Source organism: Triticum urartu, chromosome 7 (genome assembly GCF_003073215.2).
Source record: "Triticum urartu cultivar G1812 chromosome 7, Tu2.1, whole genome shotgun sequence".
Lineage (NCBI taxonomy): Eukaryota > Viridiplantae > Streptophyta > Magnoliopsida > Poales > Poaceae > Triticum > Triticum urartu.
The window spans coordinates 536241586-536256647 of record NC_053028.1 but is presented as its reverse complement, the minus strand read 5'-3'; the positions used below and the strand labels follow the sequence as shown (position 1 = coordinate 536256647).

At 43.8% G+C, this 15062-nt stretch overlaps 1 protein-coding gene across 2 annotated transcripts; it reads left to right on the top strand.

The window, feature by feature from the left end:
• Window positions 1-1881: 1881 nt before the first annotated feature.
• LOC125520036 (zinc finger MYM-type protein 1-like) lies at window positions 1882-4955 on the top strand. 2 transcript variants are annotated; one of them, XM_048684830.1, is made up of 3 exons: window positions 1882-2242; window positions 2384-4387; window positions 4548-4813. In XM_048684830.1, the coding sequence occupies exons 2-3, from the start codon at window positions 2783-2785 to the stop codon at window positions 4569-4571; spliced, it is 1629 nt and encodes a 542-aa protein (XP_048540787.1). In that variant the 5' UTR covers window positions 1882-2242; window positions 2384-2782; the 3' UTR covers window positions 4572-4813. The 2 variants fall into 2 exon arrangements, with proteins under 2 accessions (XP_048540787.1, XP_048540786.1); XM_048684829.1 differs by having other exon boundaries at window positions 2384-4955.
• Window positions 4956-15062: the final 10107 nt, after the last annotated feature.

Sequence of the window (15062 nt, the reverse complement as noted above, 5' to 3'; positions counted from 1 at the left end):
ACATATCGGGTCACCGGAAGGGGTTTCGGGCACCCCGGCAAAAGATATGGGCCTTATGGGCCAAGAGGGGAAACGCACCAGCCACAAGGGGCTGGTGCGCCCCCCATATGGGCCGAACCAGGAGGAGAAGGAAAGAGGGGAAGGGGAAGGAAAGGGGGGATTCGGCCTCCCCCTTCCTTCCCTCCTCCCTCCTCTTTCCTTCCCCCTCCGACAAATATGGCAAGGGAGGCGCGGCCAAAGGGGAGGCCCCAAGTAGGATTCGGCCTACTTGGGCGCCTCCTGGCAGCCTCCCCTCTCCCCCCATATATATATATAATATATATGGGGGGGGCTAGCACACATCAGACAATTGTTCAGCCGTGTCCGGCGCCCCCCTCCACCATTTACTCCCGCGCCATATTTTCGTACTGCTTAGGTGAAGCCCTGCGAGGATCACTTCACCATCACCGTTACCACGCCATCGTGCTGACAGAACTCATCTACCACCTCGACGTCTTGCTGGATCGAGAAGGCGATGGACGTCATCGAGCTGAACGTGTGCATAACGCGAAGGTGCCGTGCGATTGGTACTTGATCGATTGAAGCGCGAAGAAGTTCGACTACATCAACCGCGTTAAGAAACACTTCGGCTTACGGTCTATGAGGGTACGTAGACACACTCTCCCCCTCGTTGCTATGCATCTCCATGGATAGATCATCGCGTGTGCATAGAATTTTTTTTGTTTTCCATGCAACGATTCCCGACAGTGACAACCCTCTCGCCCGTGTTGGGTGCAAGTATTTGTTGTGCGCGCGTGCAAGCACTGTTGACATTTCTTGCGTGAGTCTCCTGTTGGTTCGTAACTACATTGCAAGTTGGCAACTCCAAGATTTAGTACAGTGCTAAATTCAGTTAACTACTTTGCAAGATAGTAACTACAAGATTCAGTACAATACTAAATTCAGTTAACTACTTTGCAAGTCAGCAACTACAAGATTCAATACAATACTAAATTCAGTCAACAATACAAAGATCAATAAACACTGATATTAAACTAATTCAGTTGCACACCAATGTGCTTAAACAGGAAGGCAATGACAAATCAGCTGCTTACCACAACCATAAAATCTCCTCCCAGTGTCTATGCCATCAAGTGCAACATATTTTTTGGGCTCTAAACTGGTGGTGAAGCTTGCATTTGATGGCCGGATCAGCTGGCAAGCCACACAAGGAAGCATCAATGGTGGTCTCTAAGTTTTCTGCTTTGACAAGAAGCATCAACGTAGCTTAAATCATATATGAAATGGAAAATCCCCAAACCCAAACCCAAACCCAAACAATAACCCTAACATAAACCCAAACCAGTGGGGAATCTTACCCACAGATCCATGACCATGCCGGCGTAGCTCAATTCCTCCTCGCCGCTCTCCTCCCTGTCTTTCCAAGAAGACATTGCGAGCCAGCGGTGAGGTTGACCGGTGCTGGCGCAAAGGCGAGAGAGGTGGAGAGGTGCGTGAGCTTGAGTGAGGGAGCGAGTTGGGAGAGAGAGAGAGCTAAATGACTTCATGTTACCAGCTATTTCTGTGTAGGGAAACGCATCCTGACCGCGCCAGTCGGGCTGCCGTTAACGGCCGTTAGGCATCACGCCGTCCACGTGCGTGCTTTTCCACGTCAAATTCTGTTCAAAAAACGGTTCAATGTATTTTGCCACTGACACTTTTTCTACGTGGTGGAAAGTGCAATATTTTGTAAAGTTATGGTTTTCGGCTAATCACATCACTATTATGTATGGCAGGGGCGGAGCTCTGTAGGGGCTAAACCGGGCCATGGCCCGCCCAGGAATTTAACAAAAAAATTTTTACATACATGGCTACATGTCATCTTAGCCCAGCCCACGAACAGACACATCATCCCCATCCTCTCGTCTCACGCACGCATGCACAGGCACACGCTGACACGCATCCTCCGATTCCCCATCCTCTCAGCGAGGTTCTCAGGATGTAGCCGCCGTGCACAGGGAGCACCACTGTCCACCGGAGCTTGTTGCCCGCTGTCTCGCGGAGCAACCGCCGGAGACGCCCGCGCCCCGCGGGATCTCGCCTAGCCCTCGCCGCCTCGCCCCTGCCCTGCTCCCTCGCGCCCTCGCCCCTGGCCGCGGCGACGCCCGCCGGAATCTTGCGGCTGTTCTCCTCCAATCCCCGGCTGTTCTGCTCCAACCCCCTGCCAGCACCAACCAGCAGGGCAACGCGCCAACGCGGGCAAGTAATAATATTCCCCCAAATTCCTAATTTGATAAGCAAAGCAATAGTCTGATCTTGTTCAGTTCCATACATCGATTGATGAAGTCTGCTACTGCTAGTGCTAGTGATAACTAATAGACTGATCTTGTGCAAATTGCAACAGAGGCAGCAGGCAGGCAGAGGTAGTCATGGGCAAGGAAAATCGGACTCAGAAAAGAATTGATTTTGTGTTTAAAAGGAAAAGAGATGATATAATTGAAGTTGAGGAAGACCAAGTATTGCCCTTGCTTGAATTGGAACAGCAACAACCTGAACAACAACATAACCAAGATGGAGGAGTTCGAACAAATGAAGTTGTTACATTCCGGGGTATTGAGTTCTTGCAGCGGGATCTTGGATTGCGCCCTCAAATTTGGCAATATCCACCAGACCAGAGAGATATCGTGAGGAGAGCATATTTGATGTTAGGTCCTATGCAACCCCGCCTAGAGAACTATAAACCTTCTGGTGAACCAGGGCATCAACGCCGCTTCCAATATAGTTGGTTTGATGATTTTCTGTCATGGCAGAGTATTCAGAGGAGAAAAGTTGTGCGTATTGTCTATATTGCTTTGTCTCCAATAACAAAGAGAATACACTAGGTGGTTCTCATGTCTTCACGGTACATGGATTTGACAGTTGGAAGAGGGTTTGTGGGAAACATTGTGCATTCTTGACCCACATAGGATCTGGACCATGCTCACCACACAACAATGCAGTCACTAGTGGTCATGCCTTAATGAAACAACCATGCCACATAGAAAACGTTATGGCTGTGAGGGACAAGGAGAAGGTGGAAAGAAACCGTTTGCGGCTGAAAGTCTCAATTGCGGTTGTTAAGTGGCTTGCATTCCAAGCTTGTGCTTTTAGAGGGCATGATGAGAGACCACAGTCAAAGAATCAAGGAAACTTTCTTGAAATGGTGAAGCTTCTTGCAGAATTTAATCCTGAGATTGCCAAAGTTGTGTTGGGAAATGCTCCATACGGCGCAAAATACACATCACATGATATCCAGAATGAGATCTTGAGTATATTTGCATCTAAAATCAGGAAGCATATTCGTGAGGAAGTTGGAGATTATAAGTATTCTATTTTAGTGGATGAAACATGTGATGCATCAAAGAGAGAGCAAATGGCGTTGGTTCTTAGGTTTGCTGATAAAGGTGGTATTTTGCAAGAGAGATTCTTTGATTTGATACATGTAGCAAACACGAGGTCTTTGACACTGAAAAATGAGTTGAGCTTTGTTTTGTCAAACAACGGTTTTGATATTCAGAACCTTCGAGAACAAGGTTATGACGGCGCTAGTAACATGAGAGGCGAGTTAAATGGATTGCAAGCTCTTTTCCTCCAAGAATGCCCATATGCTTATTATGTCCATTGTTATGCCCATCGCTTGCAACTTGCTCTAGTTGATGCATCTAAAGAAGTGGTTCCTATCTCCCAGTTCTTTCAGAAATTGATATTTATCATAAACACGGTTGACTCATCTTCAAAGCGCCATGACGAGCTTCATCTTGCCCAACTAGTTGAACTAGAAAATGGAATCTCTAATGCTAGCATCGAGACAGGTCAAGGGGCAAATCAAATCCGTTCACTTAAGCGACCAGGAGACACAAGGTGGGGTTCTCATTTTGGTTCAGTTTATAGCCTTATGAAGATGTTTGGTCCAGTTTGTTCAGTTATCCAAGATATAGCCGCCGATGGATCAATTGGCTCAATTCGTGCAGATGCAGACACTTCTTTTGGCTACTTGTCCTCATTTGAGTTCATTTTTATCTTATGTTTGATGAAGGAAATCTTTGAAATAACAGAATTGCTTGGCCAAGCTTTACAAAAGAAATCACAAGATATTGTGAATGTTGTCCGCCTAGTTTCCTCAACAAAACAATGTCTTCAGGAGTTGAGATCAGATGATGGCTACCAAGTATTTATTACTACGGTTGTTGAATTTTGTCTAAACCATTCCATTGACATTCCAGACTTTGAGGAAACATACATCATGCGTGGTGGTCGTGCTCGTCGTCAACCTGATCAGTTCACCAAGGAGCATTACTTTCGAGTGGAAATTTTCTTTTCAACACTTGACACTCAACTATTTGAATTAAATCGAAGATTCAATGATAAGGTAATGGATCTTCTAACCATTAGCGCCACCTTGATTCCTACAAACAAATTCAGAGGATTCAAAGCTAGTGATATATGTGAGATGGTGAAAAAGTACTACCCAGCAGATTTTCCCCAAGATATTTATGGATTACAACAGCAACTTAAGCACTTTGTTTCAGATGCTTCCAAGGATGATGATTTGAAAAACATATCTACCTTAATTGATCTATGTCGATGCCTTGTGGAGATAGGAAGACATACCGTCTACAATTTGATTGACAGATTACTTCGGTTGCTCATTACCCTTCCAGTTTCTACAGCCAGTGCTGAACGCGCATTTTCTAGTATGAAGATCATTAAGACAAGATTGCGCAATAAGATGGAAGATGAGAATCTGGCTAATAACTTGTTAGTACACATAGAGGGTGGAATTTGGGAGAACTACAGCTATGAAGATGCCATTGCAGATTTTATAAGCAAGAAGGATCGGAGAGTTGATTTCTAGTATGTCAGTAAGCAGTAAGTCCATGTCTAATGTCTACACTTTTGTATTAGCTAACTCAATAGTGACTCATGGTTGAACTGTACTTTGATACATATATTATTTATATATATATATATATATATATATATATATATATATATACACACACACACACATATTTGCTAGCTCAATCTTGTGACATGGGTGCTTGTAACATGTCCTTATGAGTCAGAATTTGAAAAAAAAAAATGTGCTCTTAAGTCCGGCCCGCCCAACTTTTCCGTTCAAGCTCCGCCACTGATGTATGGTGATTCTGTGCATTTTACTCCGACGCTCCCGTCTATCTTTCCCTGTACCACAATAGTAGGGAACGAAATAAAATCACTTGCTGTGTACAAGGGTTAGAAAATCACATCTCATTCACCTCTCATGGAAAACATTTATAAACTTTCATGAAAAAACATTTATTTACACTTTACTGCGCATGTACACGGCCCCAATATTTATCCCAAGTTGCCACTCTCCATTTTGTTGGTCCACAAGCAATTCTGCATGCATTCAAGATAAAAAAGGTCAAACGAGCAAACGTCTTAGTACATTGTGTGGGGAATCTTTAACGCGGACCCTCAAACCACACACAACCGTTCGGATCGTACGATCTTAACATATTTTGTCATTCAACATGGGGTTGTATCGGTCCGCCGACCGGTCCGGACGTGATTTTTCCCGCAAATGAAAACAAACTGAGGGACCTTGTGCGTGTTAAGACCACTGTCACACTCGCGTTTGAAAACCGTGTCCCACCAAAACCCCTCTAACGCACCCGCGCTCTTTCCCTCCTGAAGTTAGCCGCCCGCATTCATGTCGGCCAAGAGTGGGCGCGACCGCTCACTGGAGCCGACATTGAAGCGGCTCGCCGACCGAGAGCACTGTCCAGAGTGCACGCCTTCTCTCCACATTGAAACGATATCCGTCTGCCCGCCTACCTCCATTAAATCGGTGTGTGTGTAGAGGAACCTACTTTGGCGCCCCGAGCGCAACACGTCCATTTTTGTGACGACCGACATTAAGCACCTCTTCGGCTGGCTCCTCGCACCAGCCACTATATAAACGCGGACAGACGTCGGGCAAGAACCACACCTCACCTCTGTTTACCATCTCCTCCTTGTACAACATCCACCATGGCCTCTGGCATTGCAGCGGACTAGGTTGCCCAACAAGCCAACCCGATACAGGTAGGCTTGTCGACAAAGATTCCGGATCCAGCGCCACCGTCATCGCCAGCCCCTCCTTACACGTCCAGGCTGGTCAACACCGTCTCCCAGCAAATCCTCCGCGAGCAATGGCGGCAACACATCAGGTAGGTCAGGAAAGAAGGGATGTTCGTGGAGTCCGACACGTCCAGCGGCCACCGAGAATAGCAGGGAAAACTAGACCATGGTAGGCCGCCAAACCATGAAGGCCCGCGCCACCGCGTCGCCGGGTGACACAGCCGGTGACTTGCTCGATGAGTGGGGGCATAGACCATGGTGGCTGTCTTCGCCCGCCCAAAAACCGACCCTGATCCGTGCTTCGGGGAGGCGGAGGCTAGTCTTCCCCTCCCAGTGAAGCATATCCCTCTTGGGCACCTGGTAGTGCCGACGAGGGGCTGCCAGACATTGGAAAGACATGTCATGAGAATGAAGATCCGCCGCGGCCGGCTATAGACTAGTTTTACCGTAGTCCGGTATAGTTTAGTTAAAATATGTCGAAATGTATGTCCAGTTTATATGAAAATCATCTGGTTTGCATGTAATTCATTTGGTTAGTTGAAATCCGGCCTGGAATGTATGCGGCTAACTTTGGATGGTCGGCTTCCGTATCCATGTCCACGGGCTGTTTTCCCTGTCCACATATGGATAAGATGTTTGATTTGCGGTTCAGTGTTGAAGATCCCAATGCTCCACCTTGTACAGGTGTTAAGGCTGCCATGTAGGCAAAAAAAGATGATGTGGCAAGGTAATTAAGAGGAGAGAGCTGGGTGTGGTGACCTCAGGAAGAAACAATGCCAAGTGCAGGAACCTGGGAAAGCACTTAAATGAAAGAAGCCCACCAATGCATGGACAACTTTAGTTGCTAAATCACTAAATGAAGGATGCTTAGCAACAAGTTAAGCACCTTTGCATTAGGGACTTTAGTTGCTTACATTTTTAATGTGCTTAGCACCTCATCTTAGCACTAGTGCATTGGAGGAGGTCAGGTTGGCCTAGCGTACAAGTCCAGCATACTTCTTTGCATTCTCGTTTTGCGTCAGCCGATAATAACTCTTGGCTCGGATGCCGGTGAAAACTATCATCGGCGAGGTTGTCCAGACCATATGTCGCCGTGTTCAGGACGTCGACACTGGAAGCATGTGCTCTCTACTCGCGCATCCGTTAGTCAACCACCCTTCCTTTTTCGTTCTTGGAATCGCAATACCTGCTCCAAACCCTAAACAGAAAAGTGCTACGTACTACTCACTCTCGTCCAAAAACGACAAGCACCACAAAGGTCCACAAAACAGATCACATGCATGCCCGATCAGCACGTACGTACCAGTAGCCACGTAACCGTACGTTGTGCGCTCAGGTTAGGTTGGCGCGTATCTGTGATGTGTCCCCGTCAAGATGATTACTAAATAGTACCAGCAGATCAACTTGATTCGTTTCGCAAAAGCTGCTCGATTTCCGCTGACCACTGATCAATTGGAGTAGTATATAATTGTGTCTTAGGTTCGTACAGTTTCTGTACTGACGGAGTACTAGCTAGTAGTAGTTGCCGGACCACGAGAGCTTATCAGTTGCTGGTGACTGACGACTTCCCTTCACCAGCTAGCTTGGACCACGAGGGCTTATCAGTTGCTGGAGTACTAATTTAACCTTAGCGCTAGCGCTGATAGTTAAACCGCCGACAAATTGTGCGTACTCTGCGGCAACCACGACTGCATGTGCCGCATCAACTGGCTACTGGCCAGGTTTCGTGCCTTGGTTCCGGCAGGCTATGTGCATGGACGATAACTACTACTAGCAGCGTTGACATTGCTGAGATAGCTGATGTGATGAGTGTAGTTAACCCTAAGTAGTGATTAAGAATTTTAATATGCCTGCTAGCTGTTGCTAGAGTGGACGTTTTAACCAAATCCTTATTAGTAGTAGCACGAAATATTGCAACGCATTCTTTGGCGTGGTCCAAAAGTTTAGATACTGATTCTCAAAAAAGAAAGTTTAGATACAAAAGCTTCCGGCCGGTGGATTATTCATGCAGACCGGCATAGATCCCTCAACAGCGCAAGTTAGTTGCAGGGACCTATGCTGGCAGTTAGCACCTCTGACAGTACGTAGGCAACTGTGAGTCAAATTCTTAAAACCACCCCAATACAGACATCATTAGCAAAAAAACATGACAATATGTTTGGACGACACTTTGCAGCGAACACAGCATGTCACACTGGCAAAAAACACTAACATTATTTTGAACCAAGATTTAACGTGACAAGAGCATATGTATTTCTCTCACAAACCTTGTGTATTGGACAGGAAGAGATTCCTCAAACTATACCTATAAAGCTTACACAAATCTCAATGTAGGCAACGAAAGGCATATGCTTCACCACTAGGGCATGTTAATACTATAACCGGTTGTATGCCGTTGTCATGTCATTTATCGTCAATCTTATAGCCACCATGTATAATAGTTACTGTAAATAGATACCATTTTGTTAATGTTTGGTCCACCTCCTCTCTAACGAAGTTTTTGGAGCCCAGGGTGAAGCTGGTTGTTAATCTACGACCCGCTTCTTTTCTCTCTCTTCTTCTCACTCCCCCAACTCAGCATATATACAATATTTAAATCCTTATAGCATACTTACATCACCTTATTTTATTATTTACCTGGGTTGTACGTATGGGTGGATCTAGGGGGGTTCCATGGGTGCGGGAAAATATCTGATGCACTGATGCTTGTGGTGCTTCCAGTGCACCGGACCTCCATAGTACATTTTAGAATGTTCCAAAAAATGTGAAAGAAATTGAGCTCATTCACACAACATCAATGTTTGTTGTGGCAAACATTGCTCGAGATACCAAAATGTTTTGAATTTTGATTCGAAATTTTGCAACAACAAACACTGATGTTGTGCGAATTTGCTCAATTTTTCCACATTTTTGGAAACATTTTAAAATGTGCTAGGAGGTTCGGTACACAGGTAGCACCACAAGCACCGGTGCACCGAATATGTTCCTCCATGGGTGCCATACCGGCCCCTCTCCAAATATGGAAAAAAAATCTACGAAATGGCTCTAGACAAGATAACTAACTACTTGAGGCATCTTTTGAATGCTATTGGGAGCATATTAAATTATTTATGCAGTATTTTTGAAAAAAAAAATCAGGTTTTGTGTTGAGTTTGCAGTGTTTATAGTGGCAACTAAATTGTGTGCGCGAAACATGGCACCCCAACGATAAAAATCCTAGACTCGTCAGTGGCAGCATTGTAGGGAACACCCGGCTGAGACTCAAAACGCCTCCTTCATTCATGATTGACTTCTGTCTTTATTTTATACTCCCTTAGTCCTGAATTAGTTGTCATAGATTTGTTTAAATACGGATGTATCTAGACACATTTTAGTGTTAGGTATATCCGTATGTAGACATATCTAAAACAACTAATCTGAAACAGAGGTAATAGAATTTACAGCCCAAAGCAAAAGTATCTAACTGGGATATCTGGCATACATTTTGACTCCGAAAACTAGCTTTTCACCACTCTGTTCAGTGATATGAAAGTTACACGTCGACGTTCACCCACCTATATATTCCACGGGTACGTGCATGGCTGATTAGCTGGTGACCGGCATGAGTTGTTTGCACCCGACGATGATCGATGTACCACGAGAAAAAGGAGAGCGCAAAAAGGGCAAGTACGTACTTGCGATGAATTGGATAGACCAACAAATATCTTCACAAATTATGTCACTAAAGGGCGCCAACTTTATACCAACCACCCTATATTTCAACTGCGAGTCGGTAGCCCTGTTCGCTGTTGCCGCTTCGCGAGTCTCGTAGTACTACATAGTATATTGCACCTATCGGTTAGTTCGCTGAGGCATAGGAGCTAATTGGACGATTATATCAAAGAATGGTGGGTATCATCTGCTTGCTAATCTGGTGGTTGGCATCATTTGTTTGTGACTTGCGACTTGCACAGCAACTAGCCAACTTGCTATATATGTAAAAAAAAAAATTGCTGCAGTAGAATGTATCTACGAGTCGGCAAGGAATCACTACCAGCAAGGTTATATTTATGTATGTATGTGCCTCCCAAAAATGCTATCTCCCTGTTAGGGTTTATAAGTGTGAATTGTTTAGACATGAGTCTATAAGCACCCAATTTAGCAAAAAAAATATTTCTGAAAGTTTTTTGTAGCAAACTTGGTCTAGCATTATAAACGTGTGTAATGTTTTGAGACAAAATGCATTATGTGGAAAATCTTGGCAAGAAAATACAAAATTACAGGTACGGAAAATGTGAATAGTAACTTTTATATTGTATCGTTTTTGTTTTAATTCGCCCAGAATATGACGTGAGACATTTTGTCGCGCGACTTTACAGACATGCATAACGCTAGACCATGTTTGTTCCGAAACAAAGTTTCAGAAACATTTGACTTTTTTCAAAAAAAAAAATCAGATCGGATCCATCCATGATAACAGTTGTATTTCCGCTAATATAAAAAAGATATATATCATCGCAAGTATACTCACTTTTGCTAGACATGATTAGTTTCTATGCATGTACTTCTAAAGTTGACATGTGTCCTCCAATAATTCTATCTCTACCTCCCTAGCTGACATGTGATCAATCTCTTTTAAAAAGTACTCTACTGATCGACTCGAGTTGGTTGGATTTGGTAAGCTTGATCAAAATGTGACTGTTTGGTGTGCCCTCAGTAGGTTGAACCAGCCTTCCACTAGATCACAATTCTTATGAATAGAACATAGGACCGCTCAAGGACTAGTTTTGAATAGATCTGGTGGTGTTCATCGTCAACTCGACGTTCTCCCTTCACCCATCGTGCCTCCACCATCTAAAAACAGATTCAATAGGATTAGTTCTGACCACCACGGCACCACACACGGTCGTTCGTCGATCACCGAACTGGCACCTCTCCAACCTTCATGCAGATGCAATGGTGACGCAGGAAACTCGTTGATAGTAGAGAGGCAACATAGATGAGAGGTTGAAATCGAGAGCACATAAACACGGTCACGATCCACAAAACAAGTTTTGATTGATGCCATCCTTATTTGAACAACTTGTCTATCTGTTGTTGTAGATCAAATCCATAAAATTATCCTAAATTGGTACTCACTCTCCACAAAAGCGAGGTTATTTCTGATTAGAACTACTTTAACTACCAATGTGAATGGAATGGATTGTTGGTTACAACCATAAAACAGTAAAATTATGTTTATGAGCCAGGTATAATTCATTCGAGCTCACTTATCTATGTACAACACATATAAGGTCAAAGTTCTCTTTCATCAATGTGTGGCCTCTTTGATTCAAATGAATTCCGGAGGATTCTAATCCTTAGGATTTTCCCCAACATTGATTATTTGATTTATAGGATTACAACTCATAAGATTTTTCCTTCTATGCGATTAGTTTGGAGCAGTTTTCGTAGGAAATTTTTCATTCACTCCAACCTCTTGTATAGAATCATATGTTGTTCCTGCGTGCAATCAAACGCTCATACTAATCTCATAATAATCCTGTAGGAATGAAAATGGCATGCCACTCTATTTTTTTCATTCCGCGATCAAAGAGGCTGTCTCGAAGTATGAGTGAATTAATATAAGGGATGTCTACCAACAAGTGCTTTGTATGTCATTAGCGTGAATCACATTTCAAATATTTAAATCAACATCCAACCGTACACATCTCCAGCTCCAAGTCACTCCATACATAACCTACAAGGTAAAAATTGCATTTTTCCAAACATTTTTTGTGAATGCACTAAAGTTTGGTCGATGCATAGGTAGGAGGTTACCCTCTTCTTGAAAAAAGAAATGGCATGTCATTAATGTTATTGCGCATAGATTTAAGTAGAGTTAAATGTACTGGAGGTCCTAAAAGTTTCATCAAGGTGTCATTTTAGTCCTAATTCTTTCAAAATGCACCTTTAGATCCTAATTCTTTAGTAAGTGGTTCACTTGAGGTCCTTTTTTCACGAGTGCTCATTGACCTGCCCACGTGGCACGTTGACCCATGCCACGTCGACAGAGGGCCCAACTGGCTGGCGAGGAGAATACACTGGTGATCCTAAAAGTTTCTGAGCAGTGTCACTTTAGTCCTATTTTTTTTTCAAAACGCACGTTTACGTCCTAATTCTATAGTAAGTAGTTCATGCGAGGTCCTTTTTCGCACGATCATTCTATAGCTTGTGGAGGAGGCAATGCTGCCGACGCTGCTGCAATGCTCCTCTTCGTCACTCGCTTCCTTGCCGAGGAGCTTGCTGCCCCAGCCATGGCGATGGTGTGGGCATGAGAGAGAGAGAGGGGGGTGGGAAATGTCAAGAGGGGGAGGGTACAAGGGGCTTTCTCTAAAAAAAAAGAACAACCACAACGGCCTCTAAGTTGACATGGCATGGGTCAATGCGTTATGCAAGCATGTCAGAGAAAGATCGTGCAAAAAAGGACCTCGCGTGAACCACTTACTATAGAATTAGGATCTAAACATGCATTTTGAAAGAAGTAGGACTAAAGTGACACTGCCTAGAAACTTTTAGGACCTCCAGTGTAATTTTCTCGCCTGGCGGTTGGGCCCTCTGTCGACGTGGCGTGGGTCAACGCGCCACACGTGCAGGGCAATGAGCGCTCATGGAAAAAGGACCTCGCATGAACCACTTACTAAAGAATGAGGACCTAAAGGTGCATTTTGAAAGAATTAGGACTAAAGTGACACCCCGATGAAACTTTTAGGACTGCCAGTGCATTTAACTCATTTAAGTATATCAGATTTTAGGACGTTCTTAGGGTATTTCTAAATTTTCAAGTAATAAAGAATAAAAAAAATACAATTTGGAGTGAATGCCGAAACAATCTCCCCGCTACCATGCCAAAAATAGCAATAGTTATATACTCCCTTGGTACACAAATACAAAACAGTCTACATACAGTTTGAAATAGGTGAACAAACACACTAAAATGTATCTATATACATCCAATTCAAAAGAAGTTACTCCCTCCGTTCCCTTATACTCCCTCCGTTTCTTTTTATTTTGCATATAAGATTTGGTCAAAGTCAAACTTTGTAAAGTTTGACTAGCTTTGTAAAAAAAAGTATCAACATTCACGCTATGAAATCAATATTATTAGATGCATGATGAAATTAATTTTCATAACATATAACTTTTGTATTGTAGATGTTGATATTTTTTCTATAAAGTTAGTCAAACTTTAGAAATTTTGACTTTGACCAAATCTTATATGCAGACTAAAAGAAACGGAGGAAGTACAAGGTCACTTCGTTTTTCATGTCAAACTTTGACTTATAATTTTGGTCAACAAAATATGGATTATATGTCATAAAAATATATCATCGGAAAGTTATTTGAAATGTGCATCTAATGCCATACTTTTTGTGGCATATAACTCACTTTTTGTTATTGAAATTAATGGTCAAAGTTAGATATAAAAATTGAATGGAGAGAGTTGACCATTTTATATTTGTGAACGGAGGGACTAGCACCTATGGATTGTTTTCTTATGTACTAAGGGCATATATAATAATGCTGGAATTTAGTCTATTTTGGACAGCTCAATAACTATTTCAGAAATTCCTAATAAATCCTAAAGGCCCATTTAGCCCATTTGTGCAAGGCAAGGGATACTACTAAAGTTTAGTCCCACATTGCTAGTTTAGTGGGAGTTGGACCTCCTTATAAGGAAGGTTCTTTCCCCACTTGTACGAGCATGAGAACAAGAGGGATATCCACGTCCGCTCCTCCTCCGCCGCCCGCCTCGCCACGTCACCTTGTCACGACGCGCCTGCCACGCACGACGGGTATACGAAAGGTCACGTGGGAGTTGAAACGTTTTCTGTAGTGAACACTGAATTCGAACGGCGCGCCCCTTCGGCCGCCGCCTGTTCGCTTCGTCTCCCTTCGTTACTTCACCTCCTGCCGCAGCCTCTTCGCGTCCTTCTCCTATGCCTATATAAGAGAGGTCGCTCCTCTCCAGAGAGACACAACAGAAGCTCATCTTCCTCTCGTCACAAAGTTCCGACCACTGCGCTGCTGCTACGTTCTTCCCCATCCCGTCTTGCGGCATGCACCGCAGGTCGGGACAGTAGGCCTCCGAAACCGCACCTTTTGAGTCCTGTACGGGAGAATGGTGATAAGGTTTTTGAGGAGCGCTCAGCGCGACTACTGGCTGCTTCATCACGGACGATCCGGTCGCCGACGACTTCTTCCCTGACATCCACAACCTCCTTGACGACATGGCAGGCGAGGACACCGACCCCAAGTCCAGCGCTTCTGTTGCTGCTGTCCCGTACGTGTTCTTGTCTTTCCTGTTAAAGGTTCTGCCGCAGTTCCTTGTTCTAGTCCTTGTCCTACACATGATAGGTTCTACTTCATATATACTACTTGCTATATTGTCTGCTTTAGATATGATAGGCTATGGTTCATATATGCAGAAGCTATTTACCTTCTCTCTGTCAGAACGCATGACTTGTTTTATCTCTACTATATTAGTCATGCTTTATCTAGTATTTCTGTTAATAAAATTATTTGGTAAATTGCTCATATTTCCAACAATCCAAAAACCTTATTATAGGCAATTTACCCCAAGTGGTTTTGCTGCTTCCATGAGACCTTCTATGTTTGAGGGTATCCACTATAAGAGGTGGCGCGTGAGAGCAGTCTTATGGTTTCAAACCATGAGTTTCTATGACGCCACTCTCGGCAAACCTGAAGGAGAGCTTGATGCTCAACAGGCACAAGCTTTTCAAAAAATAGATACTCCGTTTAAGGCTGCTCTCTTGAGTGTTCTTGGTGAGAATATAGTTGATGCTTATGCGTCAATTGATAATGGAAAAGATACGTGGGATGCACTCGAGGCCAAGTTTGGGGTCTCGGATGCTGGCACTGAGCTGTACATCATGGAGCAATTCTATGATTACAGGATG